This window comes from Littorina saxatilis, linkage group LG14, assembly GCF_037325665.1.
Source record: "Littorina saxatilis isolate snail1 linkage group LG14, US_GU_Lsax_2.0, whole genome shotgun sequence".
NCBI classification, from domain to species: domain Eukaryota; kingdom Metazoa; phylum Mollusca; class Gastropoda; order Littorinimorpha; family Littorinidae; genus Littorina; species Littorina saxatilis.
Window position 1 is genome coordinate 33,888,346 of NC_090258.1, and position 14,960 is coordinate 33,903,305.

General features: G+C 42.9%; 1 protein-coding gene across 1 annotated transcript in view; it reads left to right on the top strand.

The window, feature by feature from the left end:
* LOC138946586 (uncharacterized) overlaps nt 1-10,586 on the top strand; it is a 29,921-nt gene extending 19,335 nt beyond the window's left edge. The window contains exons 2-3 of the mRNA XM_070318032.1: nt 4,858-4,972; nt 10,011-10,586. Coding sequence (XP_070174133.1) covers nt 4,858-4,972; nt 10,011-10,586 — 691 coding nt within the window. The remainder of the gene's footprint in view (nt 1-4,857; nt 4,973-10,010) is intronic.
* Nucleotides 10,587-14,960: the final 4,374 nt, after the last annotated feature.

Consider the following 14,960-nt stretch of genomic DNA (forward strand, 5'->3'; position numbering starts at 1 on the left):
CTGAAAGGCACTCTCTTGTCCGTGTAAACAGTTGCTGGTGTACAGTGTAGCTGAAAGGCACTCTCTTGTCCGTGTAAACAGTTGCTGGTGTACAGTGTAGCTGAAAGGCACTCTCTTGTCCGTGTAAACAGTTGCTGGTGTACAGTGTAGCTGAAAGGCACTCTCTTGTCCGTGTAAACAGTTGCTGGTGTACAGTGTAGCTGAAAGGCACTCTCTTGTCCGTGTAAACAGTTGCTGGTGTACAGTGTAGCTGAAAGGCACTCTCTTGTCCGTGTAAACAGTTGCTGGTGTACAGTGTAGCTGAAAGGCACTCTCTTGTCCGTGTAAACAGTTGCTGGTGTACAGTGTAGCTGAAAGGCACTCTCTTGTCCGTGTAAACAGTTGCTGGTGTACAGTGTAGCTGAAAGGCACTCTCTTGTCCGTGTAAACAGTTGCTGGTGTACAGTGTAGCTGAAAGGCACTCTCTTGTCCGTGTAAACAGTTGCTGGTGTACAGTGTAGCTGAAATGCACTCTCTTGTCCGTGTAAACAGTTGCTGGTGTACAGTGTAGCTGAAAGGCACTCTCTTGTCCGTGTAAACAGTTGCTGGTGTACAGTGTAGCTGAAAGGCACTCTCTTGTCCGTGTAAACAGTTGCTGGTGTGCAGTGTAGCTGAAAGGCACTCTCTTGTCCGTGTAAACAGTTGCTGGTGTACAGTGTAGCTGAAAGGCACTCTCTTGTCCGTGTAAACAGTTGCTGGTGTACAGTGTAGCTGAAAGGCACTCTCTTGTCCGTGTAAACAGTTGCTGGTGTACAGTGTAGCTGAAAGGCACTCTCTTGTCCGTGTAATCAGTTGCTGGTGTACAGTGTAGCTGAAAGGCACTCTCTTGTCCGTGTAAACAGTTGCTGGTGTACAGTGTAGCTGAAAGGCACTCTCTTGTCCGTGTAAACAGTTGCTGGTGTACAGTGTAGCTGAAAGGCACTCTCTTGTCCGTGTAAACAGTTGTGCTGGTGTACAGTGTAGCTGAAAGGCACTCTCTTGTCCGTGTAAGCACTTGTGCTGGTGTACAGTGTAGCTGAAAGGCACTCTCTTGTCCGTGTAAGCACTTGTGCTGTTGTACAGTGTAGCTGAAAGGCACTCTCTTGTCCGTGTAAACAGTTGCTGGTGTACAGTATAGCTGAAAGGCACTCTCTTGTCCGTGTAAACAGTTGCTGGTGTACAGTGTAACTGAAAGGCACTCTCTTGTCCGTGTAAACACTTGTGCTGGTGTACAGTGTAGCTGAAAGGCACTCTCCTGTCCGTGTAAGCACTTGTGCTGGTGTGCAGTGTAGCTGAAAGGCACTCTCTTGTCCGTGTAAACAGTTGCTGGTGTACAGTGTAGCTGAAAGGCACTCTCTTGTCCGTGTAAGCACTTGTGCTGGTGTACAGTGTAGCTGAAAGGCACTCTCTTGTCCGTGTAATCAGTTGCTGGTGTACAGTGTAGCTGAAAGGCACTCTCTTGTCCGTGTAAACACTTGTGCTGGTGTACAGTGTAGCTGAAAGGCACTCTCTTGTCCGTGTAAACACTTGTGCTGGTGTACAGTGTAGCTGAAAGGCACTCTCTTGTCCGTGTAAACACTTGTCCTGGTGTGCAGTGTAGCTGAAAGGCACTCTCTTGTCCGTGTAAGCACTTGTGCTGGTGTACAGTGTAGCTGAAAGGCACTCTCTTGTCCGTGTAAACAGTTGGGCTGGTGTACAGTGTAGCTGAAAGGCACTCTCTTGTCCGTGTAAACAGTTCGGCTCACCATCTCAGATCTTGCCAGGCTTTTACATGGAAAAAACCCATCCGTCGCATATCAAACATGTACAGCCTGAGTTCTCTCTGTGCACAGTGAACATTTGTTACCCTCCACCACGAAATGAGTCGCATGTCACCCCGCGCGGTTCTGTGCTAGGCTTAATATAAGTCCGGGGAGTGTCTGGTAACAGTGTGAGGGTCACCTTAGTCACAGGCTTATAACTCAAACAGTTTTCGCTCTTTTCTAAAACGGGTTTCACCACTGGATAGAGCATAAAAAACGCTGTAGGAAAATGTAAAAATATGAAAATCATGCAAAGGTGACATGCGACTCAATCCGTGGTGGAGGGTCACATTTGATGAACGAATTTCGTAAAGAAATTATTTCCCAAAAAATTCAAACTCACTACCGGAAGCAAACTGGGGTGTTGATTTTTGGTATGTGTTCTAATGGAGCGATGGTTTTCACGAGAAGGAGTATGCCTTTAAATCAAAATATATAAAAGAGCATGTGCCATCTTAAAGCTTTAAAGCGATCGAATATGTCGATCGCCACTGAGTCTGTGCGGAAAATACCTTTGAAAACATTTGATATTCGACTTTGTGTGGTGTGCACATACGAGTCAGTGATCGCAATCTGAAACATCCCTAGAGATGATATGATGAGTTGACGTCCCGAATCGCCGCCTTCTCCCATATCTCCCCAAACCTGATCACGTGTTTACATCCCTTGTGAGTGGCCGTTCGCCCCCGCGCATCAAATTCGTATGTCGTTCACACACGCAAACATGCAAACACACACACACGCACGCAGACAAGCAAACACACACACACACACCCCCCCCCCCCCACACACACACACACACGCACACACGACAAAGTTTATCATAAAATGTCTTTTTTCCAAGGCTGTAGCCAGTTCACGAACCTATTCAACGTGCATATTCGTTGTTGTACCCGAATTTCATTTTAGCGACAAGTTTAACACAGTTTTATGGAAATGTTAATCCTGTGTTACGACTCATATTCCTGTGGGGTTTTGTTGGGTGGTTTTTTTTCTCTAAAGGGCAATTTAATTTCTTCTCCGTGTTCTCGTTAAGGGCGCCAAGCTGATACACAGAGTAGGAAGGGCGGAGACAGGTGGAGAATTGCAAAAAAATGGAGGCGAAAGTGATATTCTCCGGAGAATAAGCGGGGAAAGAGGTGTGATCAGAGCGGATAAAGTAATAGATCACGTTTCTCTTTTAATCACTCCAGAAAGGCAACAGCAATTAAGTCAGCGCTTTTATCGCCTTCTCCAGAGGTTGACGACTCGTCGCTCAAAACTCGCTAAGCCCAGCATTCCGACTGAAACACCGTCACACTTTTCTATTCCTTCGTCGTTCTCCTCCTCCTCCTCCTCCTCCTCCTCCTCCTCCAAAATAATCACCATTAATTGTATCTACCGCAGAAGTCAACATTGATCTCACTAGTCTTTGTCGTCAAGTCGATACAATCTTCCCACAAGGCAGCGCGCTCGAAGAAAGTAACGTCAGCTGATCGGGAAATCCCAAAACAACATTATGAGATCGAAAAAACAGCGGCGGAGACAATCTAACTTTCACCGTGTTCCGCCTTTGCTATACGCTGTGTGTGAGACAGACTTTAGAGTTGCACACGAGAGAGTATCGTTTTTACAAAGATTCGATCGGAAGACCCACATCACATGGTGTATGCAAATGATACGGGAGACGTTTCTAGGAAACGGAGACGAGTTTGCACATCTGAGCTCCCCGAGCCTTTACATTCAGTACAAACATACTCCCATTTGAACTTTCACCAAACGGGAACATCCTGGCTGCTTTCCTTTGAGAGTGAGACATTTTCAAAGAATGTATTTCGTGCAGAAAGGAAGTACATTAAAACAAAAAGGAAGCCTCGTTTTTGCGCTAGACCTAACTTTTAAAATCCAAATAATAAATTGACAGCTTATCACACAAACATTGTTAAAACACCAAATAGTTCTTTTATCATCAAAACGAAGTCAGTCCCGTTCGAAGTTTTAAAAGTTAGAAAGGATGTATGTCAAGCAAACCCGATGAATAAGTCGACTGGTGTGTGCAACTTGCAGCTCTTTTGAATTGATGGCGGGGACGTGGGCTACCATAAATGATACAACTTTGGCTTTTTATGAATGCTGGTCGACTGAGATTTTAACCATTTGCTGGGTGTTGCTGTGTTGTGTGTAGATTGAGTATTGCATGCATACAAACGTACTTCTCCAACAGGGTGACTATCACATCAAATGTGCTGCATCATACCATTGCAAAGCAGACGACATTTTGAACCACTGCAGTTTCTTTGAAGATGCCGCCATTCTGTTTTGTGTCACTATCAGTCATTTGATCTAGAGCGCTATGAGCGCCTAGCTTGTTATAACGTTGTGCTGGAATTGTAATTTAGATTTAGGTACACAATAACATGCTTTTGCAGATATAGAGTAAGATTGAAAGCGCAAACGACTTAATTGATTGTGTATGCAAAAGTGGGTCACATGGGGCCCCGATGACTCAAGGGTTGAATAAACCACGAGAACTTGTGTGTGGTTTACGCGTGCTAAATAGCAATTCAAGTGATCTGTAAGTGTCATTTGAATGCTATTGTGAGTGTGTCCCATACGGTTAGTTTTGCTGTTTTTGTGAAAAATGTCATCGTTCTGTAAACCTCCTGTGAGGCGGAGTGGGGCTTTAACAAATGCGTTTCAGTTGTGGATGTTGTAACAGGTTGTACAAAAAAGGCGTACAGAGCATATATAGCCTTCATCTTTATATATAACAACAATTCATCAACAGCATCATCATTATCCTCCACTTCCGCCCACTACTCCTCCCCATCATCTTCACTATAATCTTCACCATTATCATCATCATCATCATTATCATCATCGTCATCATCATTGTCATCATCATCCATCCATTTCTCTCTCTCTCTCTCTCTCTCTCTCTCTCTCTCTCTCTCTCTCTCTCTTGTCCTATCCCCCCCCCCCCCCTTCTCTCTCTTTTTGTTTCGTGTTGTCCATGTCATCCAGAAAATAATACCTACGTGTTTCTCCTCTGTTTCAGTTGTTCAGCATTATTCAGCATGCTTCGGCATCACGTGACGACAGTAGCCGCCATCTTGGTTTGCAATTTATTGCTATGCTCCGCACATCCTGCTCCAAATGCTGCATTGTTAAAGGTAAGAGAGAGAGAGAGAGAGAGAGAGAGAGAGAGAGAGAGAGAGAGAGAGAGAGAGAACGGTTGAGACAGATTTATGGAGAGGAAGACAAACAGGGGGGGGGGGGGGGGGAGAGAGTGACACAGACAGAGAGAGAGAGAGAGAGATCGAGAGAGAGAGATCGAGAGAGAGAGAGAGAGAGAGGGGGGGGGGAGTTAAACATAGAGAGAGCTGGTAGTGTGTGTTTGTGGTAGTCTGTTTATCCGTCTGTCTGTCTGTATATCTATCTGTCGGTCTGTGCTTATGTCTGTCTGTTAATGCTTGTACCTTTGTCTGTCGCCATGGGTGTGTGTGTGTGTGTGTGTGTACGTGCGCGTCTCTCTCTCTCTCTCTCTCTCTCTCTCTCTCTCTCTCTCTCTCTCTCTCTCTCTCTCTCTCTCTCTCTCTCTCTCTCTGTACAATTCAGAATTCATTTGAAGAATTGGTACAGAGCTGACAGTAACTACGCACGCGAAAGAAAATAAATAGAAAAGAAAATATACTATAAGCACGACAATTAGCAGGAAGCTTATTACTCATTGACTCATTCTTGAAAGGTATAAGATTACAACAATTACAGTAATTATAACAAAGAATACTGATGTTATGTGAGGTGGTGTTTTGTCGGATGAAGAACTTAAACAATTTCTTTGACGTCATTAGCAAGTAACAAAGCCGTTGTTCCCGATTAAAATAACTAATTTGTTTGGTGTGAAAAGAACCCTTTCAAAGCATAGTGTCATCGCACAAAGACAAGTCTTGTTGGTAATTAACGCTGTGGTTGCCAAACAACTGTATCCCATTTCCCCTTCTACCTACCTTCTTTGACTGTTTGAAACTTTTCTTTTTCCTTCTCAATATCATTAGTTCATTCTGTTGAAATGTAAAAGAAAAAAATTATTTAGAGGGCTTTTTTCCAACAGTGACATTTACTTTCAAATGGCTGTTATTTTCCAGTGGAATAAGCAGAAAGAAAATTGTAACAAGGTCCGCCATGCCAAATAGCACAGCCACTCCCAAACTCCCCGTGTGTATACACGTCAAACCTCGACGCTTAAAGATCACACAAAATCAACTTAGTTTGACATAAACCTCGCTTGTCTAAACACAATCAAATGAAGCGTGCAACAAGAATGACAAATGAGAAGACAGATTGGGTTTTACGACGCTTTCCAACTTTTAGCGAGCGTTGCGTGAATTCACTGAAGCGTTTAGACAAGGCAGCATAATCCAGAAAAGATGTCCGAAACGGAAATAGAACCTGACCCAAGTGGGCTGACCCTGTCGTCAGCGTTTGGAAATGTGATCATTTGCCAAATAAAACGTAGACCGGTGGAGCGGTGAGTTTTATCGGGTAGTGTCTAAAACCGAGTTTCGCTCACATCACAAATCTCCGAACTACGTGCTTCACGTACTTTGGTAAAAGGTAAATGGTAGGGTGTTTTTTGTAACTCTCCTAGCTGTATGGCGATTCGGGACCGTGGTAAGAGATAAAAATAATTATGAAAAGTAGCACGGATTTCACTTCCTGCTACGTAGGTTTCAGCAAAAGAAATTGGTGGAAATTTTTCTATCTGATTAATTTTGTGTCCGGGAAAGGCTGTTTTTAGCTGGGAGGAGAGCTAGATCAGACGTTAGCTGGGTCATGTCATGTGACAGGAACTTAACATTGTTTTCAAACATGTTGTATATTTTTTGTCGTAGTGAGAGAATCCACCAGTACAGTCAACAACCCTCTCCCCCTATATTAAGACGTCCCAAAAATCTCTCAAAACTAAGTCTCAAAAGGGAGAGTTGTACAAAGGAGGTAAAGATACAGGAAATCTCAACAAGCATGGTTTTAACAAGGTATGTGTGTGTGTGTGGGGGGGGGGGGGGGTCTTAAATCGGCGGTTCTTTAAAGGGAGATTCCACTACACAGTTAAATACGATGTGGTATATGTTTAGAAATAAACAAGTAAGGAACAACCATGACAAGGGAAACTATACCAAGAAGCAGAGCAACGAAATAGGGAGCATATTTTGTCTAGACTGAGTAGAATAGAGAATGACTCAACATTCGACAGCCAAAAGCCACAACTCCACTACACGTTTGAAGAACTTGTTGGAATCACAACCTGATTCGCTGGAAAAGCTGCGCTGCACTTGATATGCCATGAAATACCGTGTGAAATTACCTTTTTTTTTTTTTTTTGGTTTTAGTAGTGGGTATGATACGAAATATTTGCATTTATTTATATTTATATTTATATTTATATTTGCATACTCGTATATCGATGTAGATACAACACATTCACTCAAGATATACATCAAGATAGGCTATATTAATTAATCTGTGAATACCAAAGTAAAGTACTACCCCTTGTCCAAACAAACACAATTCCTATTACTCACAGGACAAGATCGGCATAGAAAATTCACACCATTTTGCTGAGAAAGCTGCATTGTACTCGACACATAAATTCCACATTTTCCAGAGAATCCGAGCCCATAACCAACATTCCAGTGATGAAATGTCCCCATCAGTTCCTGCCTTGATCTGCACTGAGTGATTAGATCCCCGATAGCGTCTTTGATATCTTCACCGTTAGCGGCGTCTACATGTTTGGGTCACCTAAGATGTGATCCTTTGCTGACCTTCGGGGTGCGACTCGGTTTCCGTTGGAGTTCCCTCAAACGCTCTTGGGATACAATCTCTTCGGCAAGCGCGCCGTTTTAAAAACTATTTCGTCTTATTCCTTGTCGGTTCCTGATTTCAAAAACATATAGATATGATATGTTTGGATTAAAAACACGCTCAGAAAGTTAAAACGAAGAGAGGTACAGTAAAGCGTGCTATGAAGCACAGCGCAATCGCTACCGCGCCAAACAGGCTCGTCACTTTCACTGCCTTTTGCACTAGCGGCGGACTACGTTCAGTTTCATTCTGTGAGTTCCACAGCTTGACTAAATGTAGTAATTTCGCCTTACGCGACTTGTTTAACTTTAATGCTCATCTATCACAACTACTAAACACAACCCTAAAAAAAAAACGCGGTCTTTTTAACTTCTTGTTGCGTGTCTACGTAGTTCATATTGATTGCATCTTTCGTCGCGAGTATGTTTAGTCTACTGAAAGTTTCATACGAGTTTCGTGTCACTCGTTCTCCAAGTATAGCTCTTTCTGGCCTTTCTGTCACCAACCCAAAACTGCACAACTTTAAATAAACAGTGTGGTGCGTGTGAAGTGACTGTAATCGGTTAATTACTAGACTTGTATTGTTTTAGGGCTAACAGAAGGGTTTAGTTTAGAGTCCTGGTGCATCAATGTTTGAGTAGCCATTTGTTTTGACATCAAATACAGTTTAAATCTGGAGCAAAGCTCGATTTTGTTATACCATTCTTTGAAACAAATGCGCTAGCCTGTCTTTTTTTGTTTCTTTTTACTTTTTGTAGAGTAAGAGTTCTGTGACTACTTTTGTGTAGCGAAACTTCATTTTAGTCAACAACGATTTGAAGCTGTCTTTTGTGTCCTTTTTATCAAGCCACTATGTGGAAATTCTGCGATGGAAACCCCTAATCACAATAAGTCAGCTATGCAACCCCCCCTACTGTTCTCCCCTTCGCTCCTCCGATCTCTACATCCGCGCCCGCCTATACGCCGCAACTCTACATCTTGTTAGAAGCCGCGAAAGTCTTCTATGCCTAATCTAGTTATCCTCTCTGAATATCGATCCCTTAAACTCTAATGTCGTGCACAGCTATTGTGAGGAAGCTGTTGGGCTTTCTTGCTTGCTCGCACACTCTTGGTTGGTGGATGTGTGGTTTGCTGATAGTTCAGTCGATCAGTTAGTTAGCAGCGGAGGTCTTCTTTGCGTAACATTACAATCCCCTCTGAATATTAATCCCTTAACTTTTCATGTCTCTCGGGTAGTTATCGCGAGGAAGCAGTTGGGCTTCCTTGCGTGTTTGCACCATCGTGGTTGGTTGGTTGTGTCAGTTGGCGGGTGGGTTTGTTGCTTGGCTGGTTGCTTGCTGACACCAGACCATAATCCTGGAAAAGAATGGATCAAAGTACAGAATTCAATGGCGTTATATTTGTTTTCGTAAAGCAGATGAAAGAACAAGAATCATCATGGGATAAAAGTCGCTTATTTGTGTCAATGCTTATTACTCTCTAAGAAAGAAAACAACCTTGCATCGGTCCCTCATAGCCAAACACTGTGAAGGGGCGTTAAAACCAACAACCAACCCTGATGTGCACACAAAAGGTGTCAGTAACTGGTTCCTCATAGCTCTCACTTCCTGCTGTTGTTCGTATAAAGAGTCGACAACTTACCTTCCTTCATTACCTTTACCAAAGAAAAGAATGAATTGGTTAATGGTTTTAAGGTGGGAATCGTATACGTGATGCAGAAGGCTATTTTCAGATATGAGGCACACAAAAAAAAAATAGGTGTGGTTACGGTAACATAGCCAAAAAAAAATAGGGTAGGAAGGTAGGCAATCACTTTTTTTTTAACTTTTTTTTTTCTAATGTGTACAAATTAAACCTACTTGACAGGGAAATAAGTGTGCGACTCGGGCGCTTTCGCTTTCATTGCGTTTTCTGCACTCGTTTTCTTGTGGTTTTTGTTTTGTTTTTTGACAAATGTAATAAAAAGTTATAGGGTGGGCCCCTAAAAATAGGGTAGGTCGGGTTACCGTAACCACACCTATTTTTTTTAGGCCTGAGAAACCAAGAGAAGTAAGCACTCTAAATGCATACGACATGTGCAATAGAGAGAGTGAGAAATATGTGGAACTTAACTACTGGCACCTGAGAGAATACAAGTCGACGACATGATGAGGATGACAGTCGCTTGTTTATTTCAATTTCTCAGGTGCCAGGAGATTGGTTCCGCGTATCTCTTACTTATTCTTTTATGCATGTCTTGTGTATTTAGAGCGCCTACTGCTCTTTGTTTCTCAGGCTTTTAAATGAGCAACTTTGTCTGTTTATCAACATCATGGATTTCATTTCCACACATGTCTGTTTCAGTTGATCGCCGCCAAACATTCACACGGATCTCACAGACTCCCTAGCCCCTACACGGGCGAATACAGCGCCCCCTACCCAGAAACCCCCGCGGCAAGTGACGCCTCAGACTTCTGGTCCAACCTGCGAAACGTAGCCATTTCCGCCGGAAGTCCCCTGACGGACGGCGAAGGCGAAGAAGGGGAAGACACTCTGACTCAACACTCCGAAACCAAGCGGTTTCATCCTTCAGCGTTCGTCGGAAGCAGAGGGAAAAGAATGTTCGGCGACCTCTCCGACGACGAAGCGGAGGCTTTCGAGAAAAGGTTTCAGCAAGGATTCATTGGTAGTCGGGGCAGGAGGATGCAGTCGTTGGGAGGAGCGGAAGGGGAGGGTGAAACAGAGGCCTTCAAGAGGTTTCAGCAAGGATTTACAGGCAGTCGGGGAAAGCGGATGGGAGCGGAGGGGGAGAATGTGGCCAAGCGGTTTGACCCCAGTGGCTTTTCTGGCAGTCGAGGCAAGCGATACATTCCTGGCCTGCAAGCACTCTTTCTCAGCCAGATGTACAACAAATGTGAGTATTGTTTATTATTATCCTGAGATGTTGTGTTGGGGGACTCTGTGTTTTTATGTCTGTCTGTCTGTCTAAGTGTGTGTGTGTGTGTGTGTGTGTGTGTGTGTGTGTGTGTGTGTGTGTGTGTGTGTGTGTGTGTGTGTGTCCTTCTGCTTCTGTCTCTGTCAGTCTGTCTGTCTGCCTGTCTGTCTGTCTGTCTGTGTGAGTGTGTGTGTCTCTCTCTCTCTCATTCTATCTCTCTCTCTCTCTCTCTGTATTTGATGATTATAAGAAACTTAAGATTCTCCCACTAAAACAAAGATTTAAATTAAATGAAGGCGTGCTCCTTCACAAAATACTTTCCGGCCGTGCACCACGAACTTTCGTTGCAAACTTTAAAGTCAAACCAAACCGAAAGTTTAACGTCCCAATTCCAAGGATAGATCTCTTCAAATCAAGCTTAGCCTATTCTGGTAGCGTCCTGTGGAATTCTCTCCCGGAATTTGTGAGAGTCCCAATGAGTCTCAATACTTTCAAAAAACACCTTTCACTGTATTTAATGTTAAATTACGAAAAATCACAGTGATGGAAGACTTCGTTTGGTTATATTTTCATTTGTCCAAAGCATCAGTGTTCATTATATCCACACAAAAACACTCAAATTAATAACACATTTACTCATGCATGTGTATTCAGCATTGTTTTCACTACGTTACATATACGACGCTTTATATTTGTGTATAATATGTAATGTGTAAATATTCATATGTTGTTGTTTTTCTCTACCTTTTTTTCTACGTTAATATCCGTGTAAATATGTGATTAGATTAGTCCCCTCTCTGGGCGAGGGCTGGTTGAAAAAAAGCTCGTTGTATTGCTTATGCCACAACCCTCGAAAAATAAAATTTGATTTGATTTGATTTGATTTGATTTGATCTCTCTCTCTCTCTCTCTCTCTCTCTCTCTCTCTCTCTCTGTACGTCTCTCTCTCTATATATATATATATATATATACGTCTCTGTCTATCTGTCCCTCTCCTTCTGCTTCTGTCTCTGTCAGTCTGTCTGTCTGTCTGTGTGCGTGTGTCTCTCTCTCTCTCTCTCTCTCTCTCTCTTTCTCTCTTTCTCTCTCTCTAACTCTCTCTCTCTCTTATTCACGTCTCTCTCTCTTTCTTTCTCTCTCTTTCGCTCTCTCACTCTTTCTCTCTCTATCTTTCTCTCTCTTTCACTCTCTCTCTCTCTCTCTCTCTCTCTCTCTCTCTCTCTCTCTCTCTCTCTCTCTCTCTCTCTCTCTCTCTCTCTCTCTCTCTCTCTCTCGCGCGCACGCGCACCGCAAAGTGCTGGACCAGGGAGGATGTTGGAGATGACACAACTCCCTAATGTCCCGTGATGCACCTCCAATCCCATTTCAAAATCATAATCTAATTGGCAGTCGAGAGTTTTTCTTGTCAACGTGACTGAGGTATTGAGTCACGTTTTAGCACAAAGGTAAGGCAGTATCTTTTCTTAAAATGAAGAAATGACCTTCTTCGACCATTTGATACACCATCCTTCTGTTTGTCTCCCTGTCCGTCTGTTCGTCTATCTGTATGCCCACCCGTCCGTTTTTCTGTCCGACCATCCCTCCTTCCGCCTGTCTATCCGTCTGTCTTACTCTCTGTCTCCTTATTTCTTCTTTTTCTTCTTCTTCTTAGATTATTGAGGGCAATTATCCTTATTTAATGTGTATGTTGATGCTAAAAAGACAATAGCTCCAACAAAAGTAAGCTGGCTAATCAGCGAAGATTGTTTTTAATTCTACTTAATATTTAAAAGAAGGAAGTTGTAAAATAATAAATCTTTTTTTTCTTCTTTTTTATTCGAAGAAGTTGCATTCGTTTGCAAGTCATTAAAGTATGTTGCCCGTTGCACCGAAAGAAACAAAAGATCAGTTAAGTAGAACATTATTTTCGTCGAGGTTTCGAATCGAAGTAGCTGTTTTAGTTTGCTCTTCGCTTAAGTTTCCCCTCTTGAGCTAATCTTATCGCGGGTATCATCTGGTTAATTCTCACAGTCGGATGAAGAAGAAGCAGCCAGTGGAAACAACTCTCGTAATCCCTCTCCAGCGTTAGAGGAGCTCTTGTTTATCAAGTTGATGAATGATCCGAAGGAACTAGGCTTTGTTGGCGAACTTTGGGAAGAAAAGCTTTGTTGCAAAAATCTCCAGTATTGACTCTTTTTGTTTGTTTCCGTGAGCGAAAGATATAAATCCTGGTTTTCATTATCAGAATTCTTGGAGTCGGTGATGGCATTTTTGTGTGTGTTCTTTGTGTAGTTTCTTTCGTTTTCTATTTGTATATACTTTCTACTATATCACACACTTTCTTCCTCGTGGTTTTACAAGTCAAAAACTGTGATCCTGATTTAACGCAGATATTATTAACTACGTTTTAATCATTATATTATTGGGGTTTTTCTTCTGACGTTGTCCAAAAAAGAAGTAAAAAGCTTTCGGATTCCAATGTGGTTCGTTTGTGTAGGTGTGCGATTCATTAAGTTGAACGAAGCCATTACAAAGTGGTATATCATGGACTGGGTGGCCGAGTGGACTGGGTGGCCGAGTGGACTGGGTGGCCGAGTGGACTGGGTGGCCGAGTGGACTGGGTGGCCGAGTGGTAACGCACTTGCGCTCGGAAGCGAGAGGTTGCGAGTTCGACCCTGGGTCAGGGCGTTAGCAGTTTTCTCCCCCCTTTCCTAACCTAGGTGGTGGGTTCAAGTGCTAGTCTTTCGGATGAGACGAAAAACCGAGGTCCCTTCGTGTACACTACATTGGGGTGTGCACGTTAAAGATCGCACGATTGACAAAAGGGTCTTTCCTGGCAAAATTGTATAGGCATAGATAAAAATGTCCACCAAAATACCCGTGTGACTTGGAATAATAGGCCGTGAAAAGTAGGATATGCGCCGAAATGGCTGCGATCTGCTGGCCGATGTGAATGCGTGATGTATTGTGTAAAAAAATTCTATCTCACACGGCATAAATAAATCCCTGCGCCTTGAATATGTGCGCGATATAAATTGCATAAAAAAATAAAAAATAAAATAAAAATTAAATAAATCCCTGCGCTTAGAACTGTACCCACGGAATACGCGCGATATAAGCCTCATATTGATTGATTGATTGATTGAATTATTTGGTACTTTGCTTGTGTGGGTGGACAGTTAATACACTTGTTGAGACCAAATCTTTTCTTCTGTTTATTTTGAAGATATTAACGTTGATTTCTGTTGCGTAGTACGAATTGTAGGCTACTCTTGTTATGTGGGGTTCACTGTTTGGACCTCTTTGTAGGATTACTTCTTTCTTTCTTTCTTTCTCTCTCTCTTTCTTTCTGTCTTTCTTTCGATTTTTCTTTCTTTCTTTCTTTCTTTCTTTCTTTCTTTCTTTCTTTCTTTCTTTCTTTCTTCTTTCTTTCTTTCCCTCTGAGCTTTTCTAACTATTATTCTGTATTTATTTATTGTTGTTCTTTTTTGTTACTTCAACATCATTATCATCACCACCACCACCACCACCATTATCTCCTTCGTTTTCTTCTTCTTCGAGATGGTACTTGCGCCTTGACGAACTAAAGAAGAAAGTGTATAGAGGTACAGTGTAACTTTAACTCACAAATGACATAGGCAGGCAATGGCGTCTGCTTCCCTCACCCTAATCCCGCACTCAATTTGTCTCGGTCCGGCCTCTACCGCGAGATTCTCGCGTGATTCTAAACGGGATTCTACGAGTCTCGGAAGCCGGTGAGCTCTCAGCGCCCCTAAACGGCGGATAAGCGTAGCGCTGTGAGGAAGGGAGAGAAGCCTGAGTGGGAGATAAGCTTGTGAGAGAGGCGCTAAGCGACAAAGATGGCGACTGCTGCACTCTAAGCTCATTTACTGGAGAGTCGTGAGTTTGTGACTCTCTGAGGGGCGGAGGGGCTGCGATAGTGTGGCTAACGGGCTCAGAGAATAATTATGGTATGTCTTGAGTCTTTAGGGCGACGACAGTTATACATGCACTATCAGAGAATAGGGTATGTCTTGAGTCTTTAGGGCGATGAAAGTTATACATGCACTATCAGAGAATAGGGTATGTTTTGAGTCTTCGGGGCGATGAAAGTTATACATGCACTATCAGAGAATAGGGTATGTTTTGAGTCTTCGGGGCGATGACAGTTATACATGCACTATCAGAGAATATGGTATGTTTTGAGTCTTCGGGGCGATGACAGTCATACATGCACTATCAGAGAATAGGGTATGTTTTGAGTCTTCGGGGCGATGAAAGCTGTGCATGCACTATCAGAGAATAAGGTATGTCGTGAGTCAGTCTTCAGGGTGATGAAAGTTATACATGCACTATCCATTGATTTTGCAGCAGGCAACATAGATCTGAACTGGAATTCA